The sequence below is a fragment of the Drosophila gunungcola genome, unplaced genomic scaffold (genome assembly GCF_025200985.1).
Source record: "Drosophila gunungcola strain Sukarami unplaced genomic scaffold, Dgunungcola_SK_2 000140F, whole genome shotgun sequence".
NCBI lineage: Eukaryota > Metazoa > Arthropoda > Insecta > Diptera > Drosophilidae > Drosophila > Drosophila gunungcola.
This window is the reverse complement of record NW_026453301.1, coordinates 84,493-111,181: the sequence shown is the minus strand read 5'-3', so window position 1 is coordinate 111,181 and position 26,689 is coordinate 84,493. Positions and strand designations below refer to the sequence as shown.

Here is a 26,689-nt window from a genome sequence, read left to right as displayed (position 1 = left end):
ATTGATTGTTCGCTGTTATTTAACATTTTTTTTGTCAATTGTTGATATAATTATACAATTTGTTTGAAGAAGGTTTTGCTTTGTTACTTGGAAGATATGCCATATTTTGTTGCGCTCGGTTAAACCCGTTAGCTAGTTGTAAAATATAAGTAAACTGTTTGCTGATTTTTAAATTTTCTTAATAATTTTCTCTATTAATATGGCAAATTGATTGTTACTTATCAAGTGAAATTGAATAGTTTCTTTCAGATATTCACAGCAAAATTTGTCAGCAACAAACTGGAGAACAACACCGTTTTTATAGTTTTCAAAATTCTTATGATCTGGCAGCACTAGCGATGGCCATCACATTGAGCTTCTTGGGTCGCCGAAGGATCACCAACTCTTACCGACGTCTGCTGAGTACGGATTTGGTCACAGCCCTCCGTCCGTTCTACCAGGCCATCCAGACGGATCGCCTGTCCGGCAATCCGGCGGAGAAGCGGGTCAACGAGGAATCACTGCGTATGCTTAGCTCCCATCTGGAATCCCTGACCGGAACATCCGGAAGTTCTCTTCCCGCCGATGGTCAGCTGCAGTTCTACATGTCCTCGGCTCCGGACTCGGGTTCGGATACGGATGAGACCGGTGGTCAGGTGGCGGCCAGTCGTCTGGTGAGAGTGCAGGTGGACCGGAGTCTGCTGGATCCCAGAGCCGTCATCCGGAACATTCTGCGGTCCTGTAAGCTACTGCCAAAGGAGCAGGAACGGGATCTGGAACAGGTACAGGTACAGGTACAGTAAACAACCAATAAAGATCGCTGAGTAGGTTGACTGATAATCATGGTTGGGTTCTTAAGAAACAATTGTACATTCAATTTAAGCCGAAAACTTCATTTATCTTAATTTCCAACTATAAAGTGTTACATCGAAATATTTTATTTAAAGTACCCTTGCAGAGTGTATCATAATTTTAGTCAAAAGTATGTAGGAAAAATCTCCAACCGCAGCCAAAACATTCAAAGTTAAAATATGTATATTTTTTCACATGTTATTAAAGGAAATCTATTAAAATTTTGTTTAGTTTTAAATCTTTCTGGATGAAACATTCCCAAAAGTCTTATTTCTATTGCTGGTATTATATAAGGAAAATACTTACCATAAAGCTCATAGTTGAAACAATTAGAAAAAATTGAAAAAATCATAATCATAAAAAAATACAAGAGTATTTAAACTTTAACGAATTAACTTCGAGATGTAGTCAGGGCTGCCTATTTTAGAATAACGGTACTATAGTTCTATTTAAATCAGACAACGATATCGGATATATCGGAAAATTAATTGTATTAAAACATATAAGCATAAATATCCAAAATAAAGCCGTTTTCAAAAACAATTAATAAAAATAAATTTGTTTTTTTTTTTTAATTAAAATTTGCTCATGATGATCACAAAAAGCAATCGATTTGTAATAGGTAAGGACAAAGTGAGATGAAAAACTATTATTTCCCATAAATGTATCTAAAATATATATTAATAATTCAATGCCTTTTCCGTTTTAGGGACAGGAGATGGTAAGAGAGCTAGAGAAAGTGCTGAGGAGAAACAAATTGAAACCGGCCAGGGAAAAGATACGACCGCCGCAGGCGCCAGTCGAAAAGCCCTGTAATGCCCTAAAGGAATGGTTTGGGGATGCCCGAAAGGAGCACCCGCTGGACACGTGGATGCGACAGGCGTTGGCCCGTTCGCAGGCCTCCGAAGTGACCAGCCTGCGCTCCCAGATCGCGAGCCTGGAGGGCTCTTTGGTCCAATTGCTGGGCATTCGAGGATCGCGCTACGATTGCGGCTGCAACATAGAGCGCTATCACGATTGCCTCCGGAGTCTTCAGAAGCTGGCCCAGGATCGGCAAGAGGGTGTGACCAGCAATCAGCTGGGCGCTCTGCACAATCGATTCGTGGCCTTTGCCCCGTACACGGGCATTAGTCTGGAGGGCGATGTGATGCTCTTCTCCGGCGATACACCCGCCGGCTGGCTGGCCTTCCTCGCCGAGATGCGTCTGCACGATGAGCAACTGAAGCTGGTGCCGCTGTACGAGAATACCCTGTCCGCCGTACTCCTTGGCATCCGGATCGAGAGGCGCAAGGTGCCGGAGCCGGGCTGTGAGGCTCGCGCATATGCCGGCAGTCTCAGGCGGGTGATACGGGCGGTCAGTGAGCATTTGAAGCTGGAGGAGAGTGTCCCGGAGTTGCCGGCCACGCTGCAGGATCACCAGCTGGCCGTTGTGCCGGACACTGATGCGCCCAAGGTCAGTCAAACGGGTCTCTTCTTGGCACCCGCCTCATGTTCGGGCCGCGAACTGATTGAGTTCATTTGCCGCAACCTGGAGGTGGCCAGTGGCCGCTGCAGTCGCTATCGCAGGGACATCCAGGTGGAGCGGCAGTTGTGGCGGCAATGCCAGCTGGAACTGGGCCTGCAGCGACTCAGCAAGGACGACTCGGTGACGCCCGACAAAATGGTCCTGGCCCTGCGCCAATTACTCCAAAGCGGCGTCCAATCCTGCCGTGGTCTCAGTCTGCACATCACCAACTATTGGTCGGTGCCCACCGATGGCATCGTCTGCATTCCCTGGGACTTTATGTTCCGGGAGCAGCAATAGGACATAGGTGTGCCACCTCTGAATTCTTAAATTATCGATTAATTTTGGTTTTATTATTTAAATAATTCGTTTTCCTGCATTATGGCTCTTTACTTTAGATATATTTATTTTAAGGAAATTTTAGATTTTGAATTTTGTACCTCGAAGAACTGCTAGAGCTAAATTAAATTAATTTAGTATTATTAACTTGGGAGCTGGATTTTTATTAGAGCTAAGCATAATATGTATTTTTAAAAGTGTTCTCTTTAAAGTTACATTTGGTTTAGTTGCAATATCGTTTGATTATTCATTAATGGCTAATATTCTTTTTGTGTACAGTTTTTAAAACATTAGTATTTTTGGGTACTCGTCTTAAGTTTATTTATTATTTATTTGTTTGTTTTGATCCTTTCCACTTGATTGATTCTTAATGTTTGCTTTCTAATCTTTTTGCATGGTGTTTTCATCATCTTAGTCATTGTTGCTACCTTTTAGTTTGATATATTGTTACATTTAGCTACCCAGATGAATTTCCTTTTTTGGTTCATTACATCACTTGGACCTTTTGGGTGAGCTGAATGCAGAAATGGGAGGGCATTCTAATCAAAAAACGGGGCCATCGTTGAGCCCAAGCAAACCAAACCAAACCAAACCAAAGTTCGCAACTCTTGCCTGGATGACTGGGATTTTCCTGTTCTTTCCGTTTGCCATTCCCTTCTGGGGTTGAACGTGTCCTTATACGACTTCTGTTGACACTACCCATCCCCAACCATCGCATCCCTGCAGAGAGAGAATTGCACAGGAAAATATTGTATAAAAATGGCTCTTACTGAAGAATTTTCAATAAAAAAATACCTTGTGAATTATTATTATTTTAGGTAAATTCAGGCAATGCTTCTTGTTTTTATTAAAATTAAAAATAAACATAAAATATATGTACCATATTTAAAATAGCGATTGATTACTAGGGTTTTGAAATCACTTTTTAAGACGCTGAAAAGTATGCAATGAAATATATAATAAAGCCATTTGACTTTCGGAATAAATAATAATATTAAAATAAATTTTAAAAATATAATAAAATAAAATAATAATAAAAATCACTGAAATATATCAGAATTGCTTTGAATTCCAGTCTCTTATCAAGGACCCAGTCTTACCAATTTGTTCCTCTGCATGGCGACTCTTTGAGCTATGTTTTCCCTTGCAACCCCGTTAAGGTGCGGATGGTGTGGGTTTTTTGGGGAGGTGGAAGCCCCTGGACCCTTCCCCCTGCACCCTGCACCCTCCGACTTCCTCATGTAGTGCGAAATTCTCTATAAGATTTAGCTAATGTTCCATGGCTTCGCTCCATCAATGTCGAGTGATGAGGGCATGGTCATGGGGATGGTTTGTTTGGCTCGTCTCGTCTCGGTTCGGCTTGGCTTGGAATTGGTATTGGTATATGTTGTATGGTGTATAGTGTATAGTGTATGGTGTATGGTGAACCCGGAACTCCAAACCAAAAGCCGACGAAGTTTGTCTGGTGTCGTTTATCCTCCTCGTGTGTCTCCCTCCATTTCCTGCTTTTCCGTTTTCCAGACGTTGTCAACCACCTCCCACCACCCACCTCGCAACACCCACATCTTCCACCACCACCACCACCACCACACGTGTCCGTTGAGTGGCCACTGGGTGAAGAATTTTACTCCGTTTCAATTTGCTACCAAGTATCAGCAATAACTTTCAAAATATCAACTATCTTTCCCCGTAAAATACTTTGACGAAAGCACATTCTTTGAATATTAAGCATTTTGAAGTCCCAAAGTAGTGACCAAAATATGACAAATATATCTTGTCTTTGATTTAAATTCCATAAATGGGTTTTATTATGGTCTCTTTTTTAGGTACTAAGTCTCCTCTGAGTGAAGAATTTTACTCCGTTTCAATTTGCTACCAAGTATCAGCAATAACTTTCAAAATATCAACTATCTTTCCCCGTAAAATACTTTGACGAAAGCACATTCTTTGAATATTAAGCATTTTGAAGTCCCAAAGTAGTGACCAAAATATGACAAATATATCTTGTCTTTGATTTAAATTCCATCCTTTAAACTAAATCAAAGCAATCTGAAATATTTAGATTATATATTTTTGAAATTCCATTACAAAGTAGGCCATGGACCGAACGAATTCAACTGTCAAAGTCCAGTTGACTGGCTCCAGCCCATTTTAGCTCAGTTCCATTTCGTTCGCATCTAGAACAGACATACTGGGAGCAAATAAATAAATACATTTTTTTTTTTTCAGTAAAAAATCATAGAAATCAAAATTTGATCACTCCGAAAAGTTAGTTTTTTTTTCTTTAATATTTATTCGGTTTTATCCAATTGTCGTTTCAGTCAGCATGGCCAAAGCTAAAGTAAATCTGTGGATTTCTCAAATTCGTGATATGGGACGCAGCCTGCTCTCAACAGATAAAGCCAAAAGGTCCCTTTCCTGGATTCAGGTAAGTTATAATAACTAATCGGGAAAAAAAGAAGCCTGAAAATTTGTATATTCTGTACTCCAAGCAGACTGTCATCAAACCTTTACCGTCGTCGTCGTCGTCGTTGTCTAAAAAGTGCCCATTTGAAACCAATGATGTCCCAATAACCAAGAGTGATGTGGGCGATCCAGCTATTCCAAAAATCGACGGGGAAATGAGTACCGGACCCAAAAACGGATTTATAAGTCGAGCCCTCTACTACCGCAGATTGTACATGAAACGTTAATGGATATTTGTATATTGCCGAATTCCAACTCTAAATTCTTAACGTAATATGAATTTTATAACCATGGGACTTGCACACTTCGATTAACCAAATACTTTGCTAAGTTTTGTGTTAGGTGCTAAATCTTCTCAGTTGCTTTCATATTATCAACAATATTTCTAAATTATTACCGATATCTTGAAACGAATTGATATTGTTAATAAACTTTTATATATTTTGTACTAAACGATTTTGGCGTTTTTATTTGAGGTGCAGTTCCTAATGAGGTTTAATTGGTTCGTTTAATTGCACCCACTTTGCATACTAAAGGGTTGAATAAACTGGTTTCAAATCGAAACAGGGGGTGTTCTCTGTACAAAATTGTTCACTTCATGTGAATTCAACCGAACTGCAAGTGCTAAATTTTCGATTTATCTTCTTTATCCAGAACAAGAGCACATTTGAGGGCACTTCTTGTTGTCCATAGAGATTTAAGGCATGTAAACCGGGGTAAGTTGGTTGAAATGGGGTTAAGGGATAGTCATACTCCCATGTGTGGCTGATTTGCACCATCATTAAAATCATCATCGTCAGCGTTTGTAATCTAATTTGCAGTCATCTCATCATCATCATCATCATCATAATCATCATCATCAGTTGACCCCCATATTCGGTGCTGTCCAGCTTGTGAGTGTCCTTTTCAAAAGTTTTACGCCCGGCATTCAATTTCGAAGGGTGTGCATATTGTATGACCCAAACCCAAACCCAAACTCAAACTCGAACCCGAAAAAAACCCTAACTCAAGACCATGACAATCTTGTCGAGTGTCACTCTGAATAGATTTCGCTTTGTGGGTTTATAATGCCAACAATAGAGGAGTCTAATGAAACGGGGTGTGTCCAAATTCGAGAGGGTGTTTGCATGAAAGTTTCCCAAAATTGGTCCTGGTTCGGTGACGGAAATTGAAATAATAAAATGAAAAAAAAAGTTACTACAAGGCGTCATTTGAGAGTTGTAAATGCAATTGGCAAGTGAATTGTGGGCTTAATTTAACAATGCCTTTTTGATATTTATTAATATTAGCTTTAATTAACCTAAAACCCATAACAGAATCCTAAATATGTATAAGTATACGTTATATTGCATACTTTTAGACATATTTTTAAGCGTTTTCTAAGACCTAGCAAAAATCTTTTGAAGCAAAACCCCATAAACCATATGAATTCTCTCGTTCATTTGCATTTTTTTATTGTACAGAATTGAGTTAGTGTATAGTTTAAATTAGTAAAATATACTTAGTGTACTCTAAGGGAGACTGCTGTTTGCTCGTTTTATCTTAAGGCTTAAGAATGATGGAGTTTGGAATGGTCTGGGGTGTTGGGTGTAGAGTGTGTAGGGTGTGTAAGGTGCAAGGCGTAGAGTGCGGAGTGAAGTTCAGTATAGTGGAGTGTAGTGGAGTGTTGTGGAGTAACGGTTGATCAACTCAACACCAATTCGGGAAAATTATCATTCTTTGCAGTAGTTTAATAGCTCCGTGTAGGTGCATCCCCCCGGTTTGCAGCACTGATCGGCGACATACTGCACATCTCGCTTCCTGCGTTTCCCAAAACTGTTGGCTATGGATTACACATAGAACACATATTGATAGGCAATCGCAGTTCTACGAAATCGAACCAAGTCGTTTACTTACGATAACGATCGCCGTAGGACATCGTTCCAGATTCGCATAGGTTCTGTATGAATTCACTGAGATTGGTGGAGCACATCACTCGTCTTTGTTGATAGTCCGCCGGTGCGATCGGACTACTTGCCACCTGGGGCACCCAACTGCTGATCAGCACTAGCACGGCGATTATGGTTGCCAGGACTAGCAGGATTCTGGACGTTGGCACTACGGGAATCATCTGAAATACGCATATGGGGATGGTAAATACATTTGAAACATTTTAAGCCGCAAGAAAGCTGGGCCACCGTTTTTAACTTTATGGGCTATCTTTACGACTCTCCCTTTACTAAGTCCATATGTAGAACCTAATCGAATCAAGACTTTGCCCCAAAACTTGTATTTTTTTTTTTTTTTGTCACCGATCCTGATCGAGTCTAGTTATCTGATTCCTACCTTTGCTAAACCACAATTGAATACAATATGCAATACTCCCGTCGAAACTATTTTGGTGGCTTGTAATAAGGACACATTTCTTCGGAATCGGACTGATAACTCCCCCATCTCTTCCGCCTTGCACACGCGTCTGGGGTCTTTTGCTTGGCTCAGCTCAACTCCCTTATCAGCTCTCAAATATTATTGTATTTTCCATTCGATTCTGTTATTGTTTGTGTCTGGGCTGCGGCGCTGAGCTGAGCTGTGCTTTGCTGGCCAGGAAATATATTTACATAAACTTCAGTGTTTAAAAATAACCCATCGACTCGTCGGCTCCCCACTTATCATTTGGAACATGAGTTCTTTTTATACACAATCAGAAATACAGAGTGACTTGGGGAGTATAGTATAGTTGAGTAGAGTAGAGTAGAGTGGAGTGGAGTGGGGCATATGCCCCATGTGGCTTTTGTTTTTGTTGTTGTTGTTATTGTTGTTGTTGTTATTGTTGTTGTTGTTATTGTTATTGTTTGCATTTTATGAGTAGACGCTCCTTTGGAAACTCGACTTCCAACCACACTTGATATCTATATATAGTATGTGGTTCAATGTTTTTCCACTTCTGTCGCTTTCGTTTTCACAGTGATATGCCATGGCATCTATGTATATATAAATAGATCTTGAACACCACTTGGCTGATTTCGGTTGGTGTTAGTTTGTTTGTTTTTTCTTGGGAAGAACCGATCATGGCTCGAGTTTTATTTCGATCTTGATAAGAATCGAGAAGAGGTTAAGGTTGTCTTAATGCGTGTAGAAGTGATGCGGGGGTAATTCAAGGGGTTTGAGATATTACAATTTTTCACATCCTTGAAATGCCGTGAACTTTCTCAGCACAGATTGTAATTTTGTGGATGTTTTGTTTTGTTTTGTTCAAAAAAATCACGAAAATAAACGCCTTTGTTGTTTTTCTTTAAAAGTATTTTTAATAATAATTTGAAAAACAAGCCTGATAAGAAATTGACAGTTTATATTTCCTCGAATCGAATATTTTTATATTATGTTATTGTTTTGTTTTCCAATATTGCTAACAACAAATGTTACTAAAATATGGTAAAGGATGCGAATTTTCCTCATTTATACTTACATTTGCATGCTGTTCTTTCCGAGTTTAATGTTATATATATATTGGTTTCCTTTGCTGTCCTTAATATATAACAATCAAGGCTTTCGATGTATATATTTATATGTTGTTTGATACACGCGGATTATAAAACGTATATATTGTGAATGTGTGTGTTTTAGGCATATAGTGTTTATATAAATCCGGGGGCTCCCTTTTCACTTTCCGTCTATAGAGTTTCTAACGGGTTTATCACTTGCTTAAGGAACTTTCTTTTTTTGCTAATTTGCAGATTTTCTTTTGCGATCACACAGTTTCAAAATCACAATTGATTGACGAAAAACAAAACAAAACGACTAAAAATAAGGGGTAATTTTCCTTCTTGTTTGTGGTGGGTTTAGATTGGGTTATTGTACGTGCAAAAAAAAAAAAAAAAATGAAAAAAAAAGCGGAGCCGATAAATATTTGTATCCTTTGCGATTGAAGATCGATTAAAGTCCTTTTGCTATCGATAGGCGTTTGGTGGAGTGCGGGCAATCGAACAAGTGGCTAACTTCTGCTGCTGCTGCTGCGTTTTCGACTGCTGTTGCGGCTGCTGCTGCTGCGTTTTCTGCTGCTGCTGCGCCCACAAGTTGTTGTTGCATCGCGTGATGTATTGTGGCACGAGCAGAAGAGTGCGGGTATATCTATCGGACCGCAGGCGACTGAGCAACTGATCGACTGATCGACTGGCAATGCGAATTGTAGCGGTATTCCGCTGACGTTGCGACTGGCTTGGAATTGGAAACGCTTTTGGAAGCTGGACGCTTGGATGCTGGAACGTAAAGCTGCCGTTTCTTGGGAGCATCAGTATCTCGTATTCCCATCTCCCGCGATCTCCCCCTCTCTTTCGCTCTCACTCTTCTCTCATATATATTGAGCTGCGCTTGCTCTCTGTTCGTCCTTATCTCTATCTCTTTCTTTGGGAGAGCGCTTAACTCGTTCCCTCTCTCTCTAATTGTTTGCTGCTGTTTGTGGTTGTTTATTTTTAGACCCTCTATAATTAGAAGGCTTCTTATCTCTATTTCGCTCGCCCGCCACTTTCTTCCGCTTTCCACACACTTTTAATTGAACCCTGAGTGAATTCTTCTCGCTCTTTTGGAGAAACGTTCTTGGCTTCTTACACTTTTAATTGCACTCTTCGGAAGAACGCACTTCGCACTTCCTTTCTTCCGCTTTCCACGCTTTTAATTGCACTCTTATCGAATTCTTCTCGCTCGCTCGGAAGAACGTTCTTCGTTGTTTCACAGCCAAATTGGAAAAGAACCGTTGCCGCGACGCCAGCGCAAAACGAAGCCTCACTTTACGCGCGTGCGAATGAGAGGGAGCAATGCAGCCAATGCGAAGCACGTGGACTGCAGGTGGAAGTGCGAGCGAGTCGACAGCAATTGGAAGGCAAAGTCCAGTGTCTTGGGAAAGGCAAAAAAAAAAAAAAAAAAGAAAAAAAAAAGACAGTAAGCGCAAACAAATGCTTAAAATTAAACAATTTGCCGGCCATGACACATTCAATCAACTTTGGGTCACCGTGGAGCCGAGTGTTTGCTGGTGTGTGGGTCTTTAAGAGCATTAATACAGGCCAAAGTCTATAAGCCGAACTCACAGCGGCTAAATTACATGGGACTTTTAGAGCATGATCTCCAAACTTGGAACTTTAAACAGGTAATATTACTTGATCTGGTGATATGTCCTAATGTTTTTAAGGTTATTGTCATCGACGTTTTATCTATACTACCTTAAGATACGTTTTATAGTATTTATGGTCAGCTAAGTTGTAAATCTTAGTTTAAGAACTTTTGTAACATAACTGAGAGCACAAGAAAAATAAAAACAAAATTTCAACTATTTAGTTAAACATCGGTTTTCTGTTTCCCCCTTTAATTGTTGACATGGTTGCAGCGTCAGCAAATTTAGGCTTTATCGATCATTAGTCATGTTGGGAATATTATGAGTATAATATTTGGCGTTTCTCAACTGTCGATAAAGTCTGGTTTGAGTTTCATTTAAAACATGATTAATTAAGTCGCATTTTTGTAACTTTTTTCATGAATTGAAACTTGAAACAAACCTTTAACATAAATTAAGTATTTATGTATTTATTTAATTAAGAATTAAAAAATTTCTATACAAATATTTTCTATTTATAACCCTTAACCAAAACTTGTTATACAAGATGATAATTCGAGTTAGGAAAGTCGGACTGTATAACCATACAATAGAATAATCACATTAATAAGATCGTCTTTGAACAAAGTACACACAAACATTGCATGTGTGTGGGTGTGCGTGTGTGAGTGTGTGAGTGACAAATGCACACAGCAACAAAAAGCACAACAACAATAAATAGAGTGAATCCATCAGTGGAAAAGCAGCATCCAATCCACGCTATATATGTATGTAGATATGTATGTATGCACTTGTTGATTTTCATTTTCCTTATTAACGGTAACGCTTCGTCAAAGCGACAAAGTTCAGTCGTTTGTACACAGATGACTCCAAACCATTCTATTATGGGATTATATATGCCATGGAATTTCCGTAACCCCTTGCCCCCAATTTCTGTACAACTATAATTGATTATTGTTAACTGAAGTGTAAGTCTTCAATTGATTTTATTAATATATGTATGTACATACATATGTATGTTAAATTGTTTGGTATTTGTAAAACGATTTTTACTTTTACAAACAATATGTGTTGCCAATTGATTGCACACAATTCGACAAGTTACATTAATGAAATTTAAATAATAATGGGCATTAAAATATCTATAGATGCGATTAATTAGATGGGAATCCATGGAAAAACTATGTATGTAGATAAACTGTTTAAGATTTATGTCGTTCGCAGATTGATTAAAGATAACCAAACGGTTTAATTTTGATTTCTTTGATATACGCATTATATCGAAGAAATAAAAATTAAACCATTTGTTTATCTTATTTGGTACCTTGCATATACCCTGTACACGACCAGATATACCCTGTGTATGGGGTCTTGGGCTTGGCTTGGCTTGGCTTATAGATAATGATTCGGCGATAAGCTTGTTGATGTTTTTGTTGCTGGAACAGCTAAGGCGACTGCAACTTCGATTGCAGCCGATGAAGATGAAGAACGGAAGCCAATGGGGCAGCCCAAAAGGGGGGCGGTGGGCGTGGCGGGGCGCTACGCTGTCCGTCCGTCAGTGAAAAAGCCGTAAACAACGGCAACGTGAATTCGTCGTGATCTAGTTTCGATTCAAAATAAAAGATCCCTATTTTTAGCATTAATCTTGGCTCTCCGGCGAGGAAAACAACATCTCTCTACAGAAAGAGAGAGAGACAGAGAAAGATAGAGAGAGAGAGGGTGGGAAGTGTGGGCGGAGGTGGGGTGGCAGTGGGAGGGTGAGGCCCTGTGTGCTAAGTCATCGTGCGAGATAAGCCAAGGCTTGTACATGCCGAGAAAAATTGTAAAAAAGTATCAATCATTTTTCAAAAATATCAGTCGTGTTAAAAAAAACTGTTCCTCCTATCGATACTTAAACTTAGTCGATATCGATAACCAATTGTTTATTGCTCGTTTTTGTTTTTAAAACCATAGGTAATTTTCATTTAAAATAAAGTGTTCAAAATTCGGTGAATATTAAATAACTTATTTGTATCTTGTCGATTCTAAGCCCCAGATGTTATCGATTACCAATTGCTTATCGTTCGTTTCTATTTTTTAAACCGTAAAAAATCCAATTTATGGATGTTCTTTTAAAACATCTTTATCTCATCGATTCTTTTCAATTGTTTATCGTTCGCTTTTTCATTAAGGTGTAAATATATCATTTTGCTGAAATATATACTGGGTATATTGATTTCAAATATTTGTTTTAGGGTTACGGCTATAATATGTTTGTAAATATGTTCTCTGTAAATATAACATTTTGTTCCTTAAAAAATATCCTTTCAAATATTTGTTTTAATGATAAAGCTAAAATATATTTGTTAACATGTTCTTTCTGTGTAGGTTGTCCATCTGTTGTTTTGGGAGTGACTAAAGAAGGCGGCGATTGCGAATGGGCGGGCTGTTGTTGGTTGGATGAATTGGATTGGATGGATCGATCTCAGCGGTATGAGCAATACGCAACGCGGTGCAGAGTCCAAGGTGGGAAGACCCACACGGGGAGCACGCCACGTCAGGGTCAACGATTCAAATCGGATCGGATCGATAGGTATTTAAAACGCACAACGATCCTGCCCACTAGGATTCAACATTATTAAAGAAGTTGAAATAAAACTCATTGGTAATGATTTACTTTTGAATTAGATTATCTGAAGAATCTTAGCATTATGGAATATTAAAAAATAGTTTATAAGTCCTTTCAAAATACATACATGATTAATCAATGTTTAGCTAAATATTTACTAGTCATTTTCTTATATTTAAATGTATAGATACAGATTACAATGGCGGATTCCTATAACTTATAAGCTATAAAAAACAGGTGATCGATAGTTTCGATAGATTGTTGGCCTATTGATTTTTTCGATAAATCACCTACAGCCAGCGGGGAAATCAAGAGTGGCCTCTTGGTTTTTTCCTCTAGCCAGAGGTTGAGATAAGCGACTAGTGGAGGCGCCACAGATGCCGATCCCGATCCCGATCCCTCACACACTACACTTGAGGAAAGAGGCAAAAAAAAAAGAAGAGGTGATGGGGAGGGGGTTGCCAGGAGGCGATCGAGGGAATATTGTTTACTTGTGCTAAAATTGGATCTTCATTGATTGACATGTACGGCAATCGGGCGCCAACAACAAGACATCGCGAATCTATAGCTCTGAGCCCGAGATGCTATAGCTCAGACGCAGATTATTGACCCAGAAGCGTGGAGGAGGTTTGTTGTTGATACCAAAAGCCTAGACATCGGCGACAACAGTCTGCAATCGTAATATACATACATATATGTGGGCAACAAATACCACAACAAAAACAAAAACAATAACAAATCAAATTCCCATTCTATTGAATTGAACTTTGCAATTAAGTTGCAAGTTCCATCGAACTAACGCTTAGTTGGAAATTCCTTGATCATGTTTCTCTTTTAATTTCGGGGTTAGCCATTGATTTTATAGGAAAATATTAATATTAAATTATTTATAAATTATAATTCAACTTTGCAATTTAGTTGAAAGTTCCCTAGAACTAACGCTTTATTGGGATTTCCTAGATGGATGTTGGAGATAGCAATTAAATATTGAAGAATTCAAATGCAAAAAAAGTACCAATAAATTTGTGTGGCTTATGCCAATTAAATTAAATAAATTTAATTTTGAACACTTCCTAGATATGCTATTACAGTTTAATATATTCCACTAAAACCATTCGTGATTTGTCAGATTCCTTGAATTGATAAAATGTCTTGGTGGTCGCAAACTGTAAACAATAAACCGATTAAAGTGCTGTTTTTAATACAATGAGTTATAGTATAATCAAAATTTTTTACTTGCCATATTTTTCTTTAAAATGAATTAAATGCAGCAATTTATGGGGTAATTCTTAATCAAAAAAACCAAAATGCTATAGCTTTAAAAATAAATCAATATAGTGATTCATTTGCTTAATTCATATTAAGTCAATAAATAGGAATGGTTTTTTATTAAGATAAAGTTTAACTTTTTCGCAATAATTGCAATTAAGATTAATAGATTTCACTTGAATTTTAAATTTTTAAACACTTAATAAAATTCAAATAGTAACAATATATTTATTGGTCATTTCGATTGGGTTTGTGATATTGGATAATCTGTTTATAAATACTCTTCCTTTTTAATTTGATACACACCTTTGCATATTTTTTGTTTCTAGTTCCATTCGCATTTTATTATTAAGATTCATGTGATTTTTCGTTTTTTTTTTATTTATTGTGGCGTTGTGAAAAAACACTCACGAAATTATCGCCCGATGTCAATAAACTGTCGCCAACGACCCCAAAAAAAGCAAAAACAACAATGGAAGGTGGATGCTAAAGTGGGTGGGGAAGTGGGTGGTGTTTGGGTGGTCGAGATGAAGAGCAAAGAGCAACAATCGAGAGAAACAGCCACCAGCGGGCATAGACACACATTTTTGGGTCTATTACATTTTTTTTTCTGGTCTTCACTTTGGGAGGCGGTGGGTGGTGAGTGGTAAGTGGCTGGGCGGCCTCTTTCAGCTGCCAATGAACTGCAATCGGCTGGGAGGCCTCAAGGTCAACGTCTGGCACACAAAACGCCGCCACCACGCAGTGGTTCAAAGAGTGCTGACCTGGAATTGAACCCCCCGAAAAGTAAGACCTTGAACTCAGTGAACATAAAAAATTGGCCAATCAACTAGGGTCTTCAAATCAACTGAGTTCTTTCATTTAATTCATAAGACCAATTTCTAAATTTATAAATTTTTAAGTGAGTCCACCGGGACTCTTTAAGAAATTATCCCATCAATTTAGTACAATGAACTACAATTTTCCTGAAAGGTTGCAGCTTCAAGCTTTTAATTTAAAAATATTTATTAAAATATTTGACAAATTGTACCTTCAATATTTAATAATAATATCGTAGAGGAGTTATATTACTATGGTAAAATGTCATTTTAAACAATGTAATTAAGCAATAAGAATATTTAGGTCTACTTTTTTTTTTAAATACGAAAATATAGCAAGTATGAATAAATTGTAAATTTAAAAATTTGTTTGTGAGATAGAGCAAATAACGCATCAATTTAGTACAATAGAAATAGATTCCTGAAGAGGCTACAATATTAAGCTATTAATTTAAAAATATTTGTAAATGTATTTCAGCTTATTATTGTGAAATATTATTTATAAATAATTATGTTATTTAATTTCAAAAAGAAGTATGAATAAATTAATTTAAGAAATCTTAAACGTTTGCTGTAACCATAAATGTATTGACAATTCAAATGAATTAAATTACATGGAGTAACTAAGTGTAAGCAGAAACTATTTGTTTACTCGCCATTTCAAGGTTGGTTTGATTTTAGTTCACCCGTCAATGAAATGAAATAGGAACCACTGACCCACAAAACCCATCTCTAATCTGTTTTCCCAAACTCTCCGACTCCGTAACCTCCATGACGTCTTCGTATGCGTAATCTGGAGGTCGGGAATTGGGAATTTTGAATCGGGATTCGGAAATGGGGAGTTGGGGCAACTGTCTGCCATCCGTCTGGCCGGTTGGCCGGCTGGTGACCTTGAGTCCCGCCCCGGACCGAAAGACCCAAACACCCAAAACCCAAACCCAAACCAAAAATCCGCGGTGCATTGCACCCACAATAATTGCGTGTGTCCCGATGAACTTTCACCTCGGGCATTTCCATTTTCATTTTCCTCTTTCCTTTTCCATTTTCCATTTCCCATAAAACAGAAGCCAGCGAATCACTTAAACGGCGCGTGGTCCCACAACTTGTAAACAGAATCGAGTTTACTATATACGCCAGACTTACTACACATTATATACATATATATAGAGTATGTTATATATATTATGTATACACGCAATTCATGCGATTAGAGAAGTGCGATTTCAAAATAAATCATTAACCGCATTTCAATCATTTTCATCAATTAATCATTGACCAAAAAACAAAACGTGAAACCAACAATGTACATACATGCATATGTACGTGAAATAAAAAACAATCTTCGACCATATGAATGTATAATATTGACATCAATTCTGGTGACAGTACGATTCATAGTTAATAAGTAAAAAAAAAAACAATTCTTGGCTGCCTGCTATCTACCCTCACGATCTTGTCATTTCGAAACGCACTGTTTGCCATGCATATTTTATATAATTACGCGAATTCAGATTGTAAACAATTTTACAAATAGTCGCAATAACAATTATAGCCGATTTGCTAGCGATTAGAGCTGCGAGACTATTGAAAACCAGCCGGAGAAGTCCGGGGTTTCTCGGGTTGCGGGAAAGAAGGAGCACAAGGGTATCGGAGTGACCCGGTTCCAATCTCTCAATCTCTCAATCTTATAATCTTTCCGATTTCCCACGTGGTCGCTACTCAACAATCGTTATGGGAAATCATTAGTGGCTGACTTTTGCAGCCCACTGCAATCTAAATTAGTTTTTTATTTTTTTACTCTAAAATCCTTATCAATGATCAGTGATAACTGGCAATTTTAAAGCTTATTAGACCATTGTTCTTAACTGATTTGCCCAATACTTAAACAGACGCACTTTTTTCTCCTTAAAAATGTTTAAAAAAAACGAAATCAAACTAAATATGCAGATAAATTGGGATAAAAAGACAACATAAAAATAGGTCAAGTTAGCATATATACCAATAAGAACATTTTTCGTAAACCCTTTTTTCAATTTTTGGAACGTAAACAAATAGAAAAAAAAACAAAATTTTAAATTAGCTTAGTACAGTGTTGTCCTATCAGATTAAGTAATAAAATAGTTTCATATATATTAGTTTTATTACATATCTAAATTTATTATGTCATATTTTTGTACACCAGTTTTTCTAAAATTTTAAAACGTAAACAAATTAAATAATCGAAATTTTATGTATGGAACTATCAGATTAAGGGATACACAGTGAATACAACTAATTTTAATAAAGGATATTCGGGTATACATGATTTAGTTATTAGATTTGAAATTGGTTGCAGGTAACGCGGAAATTGTGGTCATGAGATCATGGGGTCATGGGATCATTGCGGATCCTCGGCGTAAGCATCGGGGAAGGATGAAGGACCGTAGCGCGGTCGGTTCCCGGCGTTGAAGAGCCCGAGGGTCATGTTCTTCGCCATATACTCGGCCATGAACTGCGAGGTACTTTCTATGCCATCCCACTGGCCGTGCAGCAGGCGCTGTTCCTTTAGTTCCTCCAGGGCCAAATAGAACAGTGGCTGGGTCACATGCTCGGCCACTCCCAAGCGGGTCAGAGTGTGGACGCTGCGTCGTCGGAGACACACGATCCGTGGGGGATTCACCACCGGAAGCACATTCCTGATGTTGGGCTCCACCACCTCGTAGACGTGGCTGTGGGCGTTGCGCATCTGGTACTGCTCAGTGGTCATAGCTAGTGGCAAAGGATTTAGGATTTAGTTGTTTAGTTGTCTTGGCTATTTAACAAATGTCTTAGTTTGTACGGCTCTTTCAAGGCATGTTGTTCTCGATTTGGACACTGGATATGGAAATGGGAAAAAATAACTAACTGGAGCTGTTTTTTATTCAAACGTAGGTAAAACCAAAAAGCCACTAAATAAATGTCAACTCTTGGGTCGTTGAACCTCAATCAGCTGTTCGCCAGCTGAGAACCAGTGTTGTCTATCCTTTTTTATATAAAAAAAAAAAACAACATGGCATCACTGCAATATACTCGTATTGCAACACAATTTTTTTCACTATTAAATCAAATAAGGGATAATAATTTTATTTGTGTGTAGCCTTACTTATAGTTTTAAACAGTTATTAACAAACAAATATATATAATCATGTTTTTAGGTCCCAAAATGTTGAATGTTTCGCATGTCAGCTGGGACATTTAAACTTAAGCAAATACCCTAAAGATTTTTACACCCAAAAAAATGTCTTTATTTTTGCACAAATTCCTTAATTATAGGAACATTGTCTTAACGACGAGCCTCCCATATATGTATATATAGAAAAAAAATATCGAAACAAAATGCTTAAGACGATGTAGCCGGACATATAGGCCTGGATAATTTTAAAGATATTTGTTTCTTAAATATATTAGGCAGGAACGAAATTAAGAAATTTGTTCTATATTTAAGGAGTTTTGTTTTTTAAGGGTACGGTACCAGAGTACCAATTATTTTGACGGTTTTACTAGTGAATTTCTTGGGAAGAGCACAAGACTTGAACACTCACCGGGTCTTCGTACTCCTGAGCGGCGCCGCCAGGGAAGATGGACGCGGTGGTCGAACCACCACGGCAGCAAGTCCTGGTTGTAGATCATCTCCAGCTGCTGCTGATGGCGCAGGTGCTGCTGGACTAAGAGACGCTGGGTGGATCTCTTCGGGCGGCGGGCTGGATATTGGATTAACGATCCTTGATTTAGCATCGTGGTTTCGTCCAGGAACGTGAACTTTTGACGAAGGAAATGGGATTCTATGAGTGACTGGGACTGAAAGACTGCGTGTAGGAGTTGTGTGTGTTTGGATTTTGTGTTAGGGGTCTGTGTGGGAGCTGCTGTGTGATGATTCTAAATATTTTTTGAATAATTGAGTAAAGGAAAAAGCTAAGGCAGTCGATGAAACCCGAGTGCGAACAAATTTCCGGTGAGAAAGAATTTTTGGAAGATATAGACAACTTTTTGAACGAGGAAATCAATTCGATACGCGTAAATATATATACCAACGTTGTATTTAACCGGTTCCCAATTATCCAATTACTTTATTTACCCCCATAGCTTATACGTTTTTGGGACTTTTTGTAGGTTTTGTAGGTCAATTAAATATATTTACCAGATATATCAGCTTTTCGTACGTTTTAAGTATCCTATATATATTTTATAAAAAAATTAACAAATTTATTTGTTATATTCCACAAAACATTTTGTGACTATAGAAATTCTATAAAAATTATGAAATGAATAAATTGTCATTAACTTTATTTTCAGAGGTTGCTGGGTATTCAAAATTTGTTTTGGCGAAATGTTGCTTGTAATTGAACATTTGTAATTTCTTTCATTCTATGCGTGGTTCAGAAAAGTTTTTTGTATTAAGCTAAGAAGGTATTCTTCTAAGCTCCTAAATATAATTTAAGTCTTGCGCCTTTTACATTCGATAACGATAGTCGTAACGGAAACGTAAGGACACGTAAGTGATGGTCATTGTAACGTAGTGGCATTTATTTTTCCCGTTTCAAATTACCGATTGTGCTATCGGTAATCGATTTTCATCAAGTGTGACCACTCTTACACAAAGGTGTATAAATCGATGTTTTTGGCGGAAAATTTAAATGTTTCACCGATGTTTGAAATACAATTCTAAACTGTCATATCTCTTGAGCCAATACAAATTTAGCTTCTAGACATAACGAAGTAAAAGGTAAAAACATATTTATTTTCTCAAACAGAGAAAAAAAGTAAGTAGTAGCAGCAATGATACTTTGTCAATGACTTTTGTTATATCACTGCCTGCAAGTTTAGATGGGGCCAAAATTATGATGGTGCTTTATTCAAAAATAATGCTTAATTGCAGAGTGATCACATTTTAAACTCTCATAAATAAAGAATTTTTACGTTTTTCCATTTGTGGTGTTAAATATCAAGTGCACTTCGCCGGAAATTAATTAACTAATTTAAGCAAAGGGTGTGCAGAGTCATTAAAAGTGAGCAAAAACTGGAGTTTATTTGTTCGGTGTTGTTACCATTTTTTAAATTTAGATTGACAATAATCATTGGAGATGGACAAACATCGATGACCCCTGCAAATCAACATCGATGCTGACCTCAATGTTTCTTCACCTCTAGCAAGTAAAATAACATTTTTGGAAGGAAATCGATTGTAATTCTGTTAGAAAGTCCGAGTTGTCAACCATCCAAGTTGTCAACAACCCAAGCTCTCAACCACCCAAGTTCTCAACCATCCAAGTTCTCAACCACTCACGTTCTCCACCAATCGATGTTGGTATCGATAATTCTTCACCTCTACGCCTTTTTTGTTTGTTTAGTTTAGTTGGTTGTTTAGTAAAATCGGTCAAGACAACGCGGCGCGACCTGTAATAAAACTTGATATTCAGTCGTCTAGACGGTCATTAACATCGAGAACTTTGAGAGCTGATCAAAAAAAAAGAAAACAAATGTTTTAATAACAACAGGTAGCCATGACAAATACCACGTCCTATCGATAATATCTATACCCAATATAACGGGCCAATTCATGCCTCCAATCAATGTCTTAGGGCGACGAAAGTATACAAAACATCTCGGAAAACAAATAATTTATTAAAACTAATGTGAAATAATAGCTTGAGCAGGTTGTGCCGATACCGATACCGATACAATTAATGATTCCCGTAGCCGGCACTATCCAATGTTATCGGATAATTGACAGCGCTAAATCCTTTGGAAAATCCTCAAGTTCAGCTGCTTTTACACACATTGACCTTCACTTTACATACATACGGCATATACAAGGTGTTCTTCGTGCGTTTGCGTGTGTGTGAGTGCGCCTGCTGCGAGTGTGTGGGTGCACTGGAAAAAAGGCTGGAAGTGGAAGAGCAAAAACACAGGCGATAAAATCAGCGTAAAATCAGGATATTTTGTTGGCCCCCGGAAAAGTGGCAGAACCCGGAATAGCCCGTTTAAAAGTCAAGGACGGACGCAATGCTGCCCCCCGCCCACATGAGTGGCTGTGGGTGGCTCACCCATTAAAACTCCACTAAAACGCAAGCGCAGGAGTTTTTTTCCTTCAAGGAGTCAAGGCTTCTTCGTTTTCGGGGTCATGGTCACAAGACATTGGATATATATAGGGGACAGGATATAGCCGCACCAGCGGAGCGCCAACATCATGTCCAGCGAATCGTCCACCGAGGGCGATAGCGATCTGTACGATCCCGTGGCCGAGGAGCTGCACAATGTCCAGTTGGTGAAGCATGTGACCAGGGAGAACATCGATGCCCTCAACGCCAAGTTCGCCAATCTGCAGGAGCCACCAGCCATGTACTTAACGGGTAAGTCCATGGCATCCCATCTGAAGTCGCTGGGGAGAACTCCATTTGTCAATTCTTGGGATATCATATATACAATCGATATGAATAGCAAATCATTATTGAAATGGGTATTTTCACAGCTCAACCTGTAGCACATATGGATATCGCCATATAAACCCATTCTAAATAGTTTACAAGTGCTAAATGCTATTAATATATAGCATATCATTAACAAATTAGTGTACAAATCTTTTGATTAAAGTGGATATTTCCATAGCTAAACCTGTAGCAGATATGGATATCACTAAATAGTATACAATTGCTGATTGCTGTACTTTATTAAGTGTATTCACTGTGATTAATGTACTTGTTAGGATGTCATAACAACGATATTCCTCTATTTATAGAGAATAAAATATGATTTAAATCAAAAGCGGTAGCTAAACCCATTCTGTATAGTATACGATTACTAATTTTAATTCTTTTACTGTCTGAATGTATTGAAATTGAAGTACTTCTTAGGAAACAGTCTCTTAAAACGATGTACATATCATACTGTCTGAATGTATTGAAATTGAAGTACTTCTTAGGAAACAGTCTCTTAAAACGATGTACATATCATATACATCAGTACATTTGTATGCCTTGATGTAGGTGGTTATTTGCAAAGCTCTTAAACCGTATATCAATATACTCTATATAAACCCATTCTAACTATTACCCTTTCCCGCACACAGAATACCAGGAGTTGACCTGCAAGCTCCACGAACTGGAGGCCAAGGAGCAGGAGCTAATGGAGCGGCTGAATTCGCAGGATCAGCAGGAGGACTCCAACTGCTTGGTTGAGCGGTTCAAGGAGCAGCCCCACTATCAAAACCAAACCCAAATCCTGCAGCAACAGCAGCAATTGGCCCGAGTGCATCATGGCAATGATCTGACGGACAGTCTGACGGGCTCCCAGCCGGGCAGCCAATGCGGAACCCTGACCCGCCAGCCCAAGATCCTGCTGAGAGCCCACCTGCCCAACCAGCAACGCACTTCGGTGGAGGTTATTTCGGGCGTTCGATTGTGTGATGCATTGATGAAGGCCCTGAAACTCCGTCAACTGACACCGGACATGTGCGAGGTGAGCACAACACATTCCGGAAGACATATCATACCGTGGCACACGGACATCGGCGCGCTGCACGTGGAGGAGATCTTTGTGCGGCTGCTGGATAAGTTCCCCATCAGGACGCACATCAAGCACCAGATCATAAGGAAGACCTTCTTCTCGCTGGTCTTCTGCGAGGGCTGTCGCAGGCTGCTGTTCACCGGATTCTACTGCAGCCAGTGCAATTTTCGATTCCATCAGCGCTGCGCCAACCGGGTGCCGATGCTGTGCCAGCCCTTTCCCATGGACAGCTATTACCAGGGGCTCCTCGCGGAGAACTCGGTCCGCTTCAATCTGAACAGCCACAGTCGGCGGTGCAGCAGCAGCGGCAGCAGCAGCAGCTCCAAGCCACCATCCTCGTCCTCCGGCAACCATCGACAGGGTCGTCCGCCCAGGATCAGCCAGGACGATCGATCCAATTCGGCGCCGAATGTGTGCATCAACAACATTCGATCGGTCACCAGCGAAGGGCAGCGCAGTTTGATCATGCAGGCCAGGCCTCCATTGCCGGTACGTTTTGTGGATTATGCTCTAGTAGAAGAATAAGTTTACTTGATCAATATGTTGTAGTTGGCTGTACAGTTTGCAGTGCAAATTCACTTAGATTTCACAATCGCTGAACTTCCGAAACTAAGAAGACATCTGAGTACTGAAAACTTTGGCGGCAGTTGTCCATTCACTTTAGCTTTTGTCTCAGTTTTGGCTAGCTCATGTAGAGGACATTTTAAAAGGACATTCTTTGCATTTTTCTTGTATGAAGGCTTATTTCCAGATTGTCCTATCGTTTAGTATCGCCCTTGTTATCCCCAGTTAAATCCTTTGATTTATTTTTGCTAAAACTTTGGCTTTTTGGGAAGCCAACTCTGAAGTTGATTGTGTTGTTCTCCCCCTTTTTTTTGCCCCTCTGTTTCCACCAACAAAAATGGTCCGCCCCATAAATATTTGCTTTAACCTGTACCTCAATCCATTCCAGCATCCCTGTACGGATCACTCGAACTCCACGCAGGCATCGCCCACCAGCACGTTGAAGCACAATCGTCCCAGGGCAAGATCCGCCGATGAGAGCAACAAGAATCTACTTTCGCGGGACGCCAAGAGCTCCGAGGAGAACTGGGTAAGTCGATGATGGGGAACCAAGGAGCAGCTAACCTTAGTTAACCTGAACCTAAACTACAACCTTTACCTTGCAGAACATTCTGGCTGAGGAGATTTTAATTGGGCCCCGTATCGGATCGGGATCGTTTGGGACCGTTTACCGCGCCCACTGGCACGGACCCGTGGCCGTAAAGACGCTCAACGTGAAGACACCGAGTCTTGCCCAGTTGCAGGCCTTCAAGAACGAGGTGGCCATGCTGAAGAAGACGCGCCACTGCAACATACTGCTCTTCATGGGCTGTGTGTCGAAGCCATCGCTGGCGATTGTTACCCAATGGTGCGAGGGCAGTAGCCTCTACAAGCACGTCCATGTCAGCGAAACGAAGTTTAAGTTGAACACGCTCATCGATATTGGTCGTCAGGTGGCCCAGGGAATGGATTATCTGCATGCCAAGAACATCATACACAGGTGGGCTAACATCAATTTCCGTCATTCAAATGAGTTCCTGTTGAACAACATACCATTTTCAGAGACCTGAAGTCGAACAACATCTTTTTGCACGAGGATCTGTCCGTGAAGATTGGCGATTTCGGACTGGCCACCGCGAAAACTCGTTGGTCTGGCGAAAAGCAGGCCAATCAGCCCACGGGCAGTATTTTGTGGATGGCTCCGGAGGTGATTCGCATGCAGGAGCTGAATCCCTACTCCTTTCAATCGGACGTTTATGCCTTCGGCATTGTGATGTACGAACTGCTGGCGGAGTGCTTGCCGTACGGCCATATTAGCAACAAGGATCAGATCCTGTTTATGGTGGGACGAGGCCTGCTGCGTCCGGATATGAGCCAAGTGCGTTCGGATGCGCCGCAGGCACTGAAACGTTTGGCCGAGGACTGCATCAAGTATACGCCCAAGGATCGACCGCTCTTTCGGCCGCTGCTCAACATGCTGGAGAATATGCTGCGCACTCTGCCCAAAATCCATCGCAGTGCCAGCGAACCGAACCTGACGCAATCGCAGCTGCAGAACGATGAGTTTCTGTATCTGCCCAGCCCAAAAACGCCGGTGAACTTCAACAACTTTCAGTTCTTTGGCAGTGCTGGAAATATTTAGACAGCAAGCTGTACCTGTACTTACATATATCCTGCATCCTGCATCCTGCGTGATCAAAGTGATCCTATTTCTAGGTGTTTTTTCCCCCCGTTTTTTGTCCCTCTGTACATATAAGCGATTCGCGAAACGGGACGGCTTTGGTCTGACCACCAAAGTGAAAGAGATGGAGATGGAGATGAAGATGGAGATGACGATGACGATGGGTGTCTGCCTGCCGACCCAAAAGCGAAAACTGATGCTTTTCTTGGAACTGACAAAGTGCATTTCTGTTACCACAAAAACGACTACAAAACTGTAAACTAAACTGCAACGCCCATGTGTAAATAACTGCATCATTACTTATATACGTTAGGCAAGACTACTGAAACTAAACTAAACTAAACTAAACTAGCTGATCGCAATTACATTATACACATTATACTTATACTACAAAAAAAAGGAAGCACAAGCTGTTTCTCTGTGTCTCTGGAGTTCAAAAGTGGAGTGAAGATGCAAATGGTAACGAAATTCTGGGTAATACAGTTTGGACCACAAAATAAATACAGGTATTTTTATTTATTAGGTTTCTAGTTTATCATTTTAAATCGGTTACGTCTGTTTGCTTTAATTTGGTATTTACTATTTATGATATGAATCTTTAAAGTATAATTTCATTATTTAGTTCTAGTTAAATTAATTTATATTTAAATTTTTAAAAAAATATTACGGCTTAGGGTTTTCAGCTGTTTAAGCCATTGCAACAAAAAAGATCTCATTAATCTTTTTTAGCTGTAGAATCCATTGAAACAGAAAGTAAAGTATGTGAAATGTATTCCGACAAATTCAGATAGCTTTAAGGTTTTGGTTTACAGAAAGTTTTGAAAAATGGCTTATTATAGAGATTATTTGTTTTAAAGGTTTTGGGATACTAACTTCTATCAGCAGTGCTTCTAGTTTGATTAAAAACATGTGGAAGGTATTCTAATAAAGGCTTGGAAGTCCTTCAAAACTTGTAGGATTTTCAAAAATAGGTAACTTTTTTGCAAAAAGGCTTAAAAAAATCTTGGAAACTAGTTTACTCTAACTTCATTCAAACATTGCTTTTAAGTAAGACAGTATTATTTTGAAAATCAAATAAAATGGGATTATATGATGTATTTGTGAAAAAAACTCCAACTAAGATTAGGCTAACTCTCATTAACAAGTCTTACTGATTTGATTGGATAAACTTTATTCATTTAGCAACAGGAAAAGGAAAAGGGAGGATCTCCAGGGAACTTAAACATATCTACTGGCGATGGCCAGGACCTTGGTGTAATCCGCGCCTTTGGCCAGCGTCTTCTCCTTGAGGATGGTGCGCAGGATCGTGGGAATGGGCACATGGATGCGGGTGCCCAGCGGACTGCCGTTGTCGTCGATGAGCACCAGATTATTGCTGTCGAACTTGGGCTGTTTGGGCTTCTGGTTCTGCTTGAGTCCCACGAGGATGCCCTTCTTCATCTGGCCCTTGATGGCCACCAGCACCTTGTCGCCGATCAGGCCCACGCCCCGCTTGTTGTACACATGGATGCACCTGGGCGGACGACCCTCGGCCATCGCCCTTTTGCCCAAATCGCTGTTGTCCACCACCCGCAAACGGGCCAATTTCCGGATTTCGCAGCACGCCGGCGTCGTGTGAATCAACTCCTGCCTCGACCCAACGCCCAAGGTCGTCGTCGTTGCCAGTGGGTGGGCCATCGGCCTCAAGGTCTTTAGGATGCGCAGCGCCATAATTCGCAGGTATCTCCCTAAGTTCACTTAGTATTTAATTCATGAAAATCAAAAGGAAAAACACAACAAATTAAATTATACAATTCTCTGTTCGGCTGACAGGGTTGCCAGATGATCGGTGAAATCATATGGTGCGCTAACAGCACAGTTATCGATGTTAAGACTTAACAGAACATGCTGCCGTTAAAGGCGGGAAAATCAAACGTCACTGTTAAAAGGTAAGTTGTCAAATTAATACAAAAAAGAGTAAGGTACATATATATATAAAAGAAAAACTATTTTTTTTTATTAAATTATCAGTTCTAGAACAAACATT

General features: G+C 39.5%; 5 protein-coding genes across 9 annotated transcripts in view; 2 read left to right on the top strand and 3 right to left on the bottom strand.

Annotated features, from left to right (window-relative positions):
• LOC128265616 (T-cell activation inhibitor, mitochondrial) overlaps positions 1 to 2,739 on the top strand; it is a 32,513-nt gene extending 29,774 nt beyond the window's left edge. Inside the window, exons 2-3 of one of the 2 annotated variants that reach the window (XM_053001779.1) lie at positions 240 to 773; positions 1,541 to 2,739. In XM_053001779.1, the coding sequence (XP_052857739.1) occupies positions 339 to 773; positions 1,541 to 2,635 (1,530 nt within the window). In that variant the 5' untranslated portion in view covers positions 240 to 338 and the 3' untranslated portion in view covers positions 2,636 to 2,739. The remainder of the gene's footprint in view (positions 1 to 239; positions 774 to 1,540) is intronic. The other variant, XM_053001778.1, reaches the window with a different exon arrangement.
• Positions 2,740 to 6,569: 3,830 nt separating this feature from the next.
• On the bottom strand, positions 6,570 to 9,849 carry LOC128265622 (probable insulin-like peptide 6). Of its 4 annotated transcripts, XM_053001790.1 has the most exons (4): positions 9,725 to 9,846; positions 8,586 to 8,917; positions 7,037 to 7,250; positions 6,570 to 6,962 (listed from the first exon to the last, which is right to left on the bottom strand). In XM_053001790.1, exons 3-4 carry the CDS (start codon positions 7,248 to 7,250, stop codon positions 6,853 to 6,855), a joined length of 324 nt encoding a protein of 107 aa, XP_052857750.1. In that variant the 5' UTR covers positions 8,586 to 8,917; positions 9,725 to 9,846; the 3' UTR covers positions 6,570 to 6,852. The 4 variants fall into 4 exon arrangements, with proteins under 4 accessions (XP_052857750.1, XP_052857751.1, XP_052857749.1 ...); XM_053001791.1 differs by lacking the exon at positions 8,586 to 8,917 and having other exon boundaries at positions 9,725 to 9,849; XM_053001789.1 differs by having other exon boundaries at positions 8,586 to 9,830.
• Positions 9,850 to 17,165: 7,316 nt separating this feature from the next.
• On the bottom strand, positions 17,166 to 19,214 carry LOC128265613 (uncharacterized). Its single transcript, XM_053001774.1, has 3 exons — positions 19,075 to 19,214; positions 18,479 to 18,695; positions 17,166 to 17,666 (listed from the first exon to the last, which is right to left on the bottom strand). The coding sequence occupies exons 2-3, from the start codon at positions 18,669 to 18,671 to the stop codon at positions 17,296 to 17,298; spliced, it is 564 nt and encodes a 187-aa protein (XP_052857734.1). The 5' UTR covers positions 18,672 to 18,695; positions 19,075 to 19,214; the 3' UTR covers positions 17,166 to 17,295.
• Positions 19,215 to 20,274: 1,060 nt separating this feature from the next.
• Positions 20,275 to 25,184, top strand: LOC128265610 (raf homolog serine/threonine-protein kinase Raf). Its single transcript, XM_053001772.1, has 5 exons — positions 20,275 to 21,286; positions 22,003 to 22,928; positions 23,392 to 23,532; positions 23,609 to 23,982; positions 24,045 to 25,184. The coding sequence occupies exons 1-5, from the start codon at positions 21,124 to 21,126 to the stop codon at positions 24,622 to 24,624; spliced, it is 2,184 nt and encodes a 727-aa protein (XP_052857732.1). The 5' UTR covers positions 20,275 to 21,123; the 3' UTR covers positions 24,625 to 25,184.
• A 633-nt stretch (positions 25,185 to 25,817) lies between these two features.
• LOC128265611 (39S ribosomal protein L14, mitochondrial) lies at positions 25,818 to 26,501 on the bottom strand. The gene has a single exon (XM_053001773.1). It carries the CDS (start codon positions 26,371 to 26,373, stop codon positions 25,882 to 25,884), a length of 492 nt encoding a protein of 163 aa, XP_052857733.1. The 5' UTR covers positions 26,374 to 26,501; the 3' UTR covers positions 25,818 to 25,881.
• Positions 26,502 to 26,689: the final 188 nt, after the last annotated feature.

Coding starts and splice junctions, on each gene's coding strand:
- LOC128265622 (XM_053001788.1), bottom strand. CDS start 7,573: ATGGGGGAGTTATCAGTCCGATTCCGAAGAAATGTGTCCTTATTACAA. Junction 7,251..7,465: donor TCAATTGTGGTTTAGCAAAG/GTAGGAATCAGA, acceptor TGCGTATTTCAG/ATGATTCCCGTAGTGCCAAC. Junction 6,963..7,036: donor GTCCTACGGCGATCGTTATC/GTAAGTAAACGA, acceptor TGTAATCCATAG/CCAACAGTTTTGGGAAACGC.
- LOC128265613 (XM_053001774.1), bottom strand. CDS start 18,671: ATGCTAAATCAAGGATCGTTAATCCAATATCCAGCCCGCCGCCCGAAG. Junction 17,667..18,478: donor CTCAGGAGTACGAAGACCCG/GTGAGTGTTCAA, acceptor CTTTGCCACTAG/CTATGACCACTGAGCAGTAC.
- LOC128265611 (XM_053001773.1), bottom strand. CDS start 26,373: ATGGCGCTGCGCATCCTAAAGACCTTGAGGCCGATGGCCCACCCACTG.
- LOC128265610 (XM_053001772.1), top strand. CDS start 21,124: ATGTCCAGCGAATCGTCCACCGAGGGCGATAGCGATCTGTACGATCCC. Junction 21,287..22,002: donor ACCAGCCATGTACTTAACGG/GTAAGTCCATGG, acceptor TCCCGCACACAG/AATACCAGGAGTTGACCTGC. Junction 23,533..23,608: donor AGAGCTCCGAGGAGAACTGG/GTAAGTCGATGA, acceptor TTTACCTTGCAG/AACATTCTGGCTGAGGAGAT.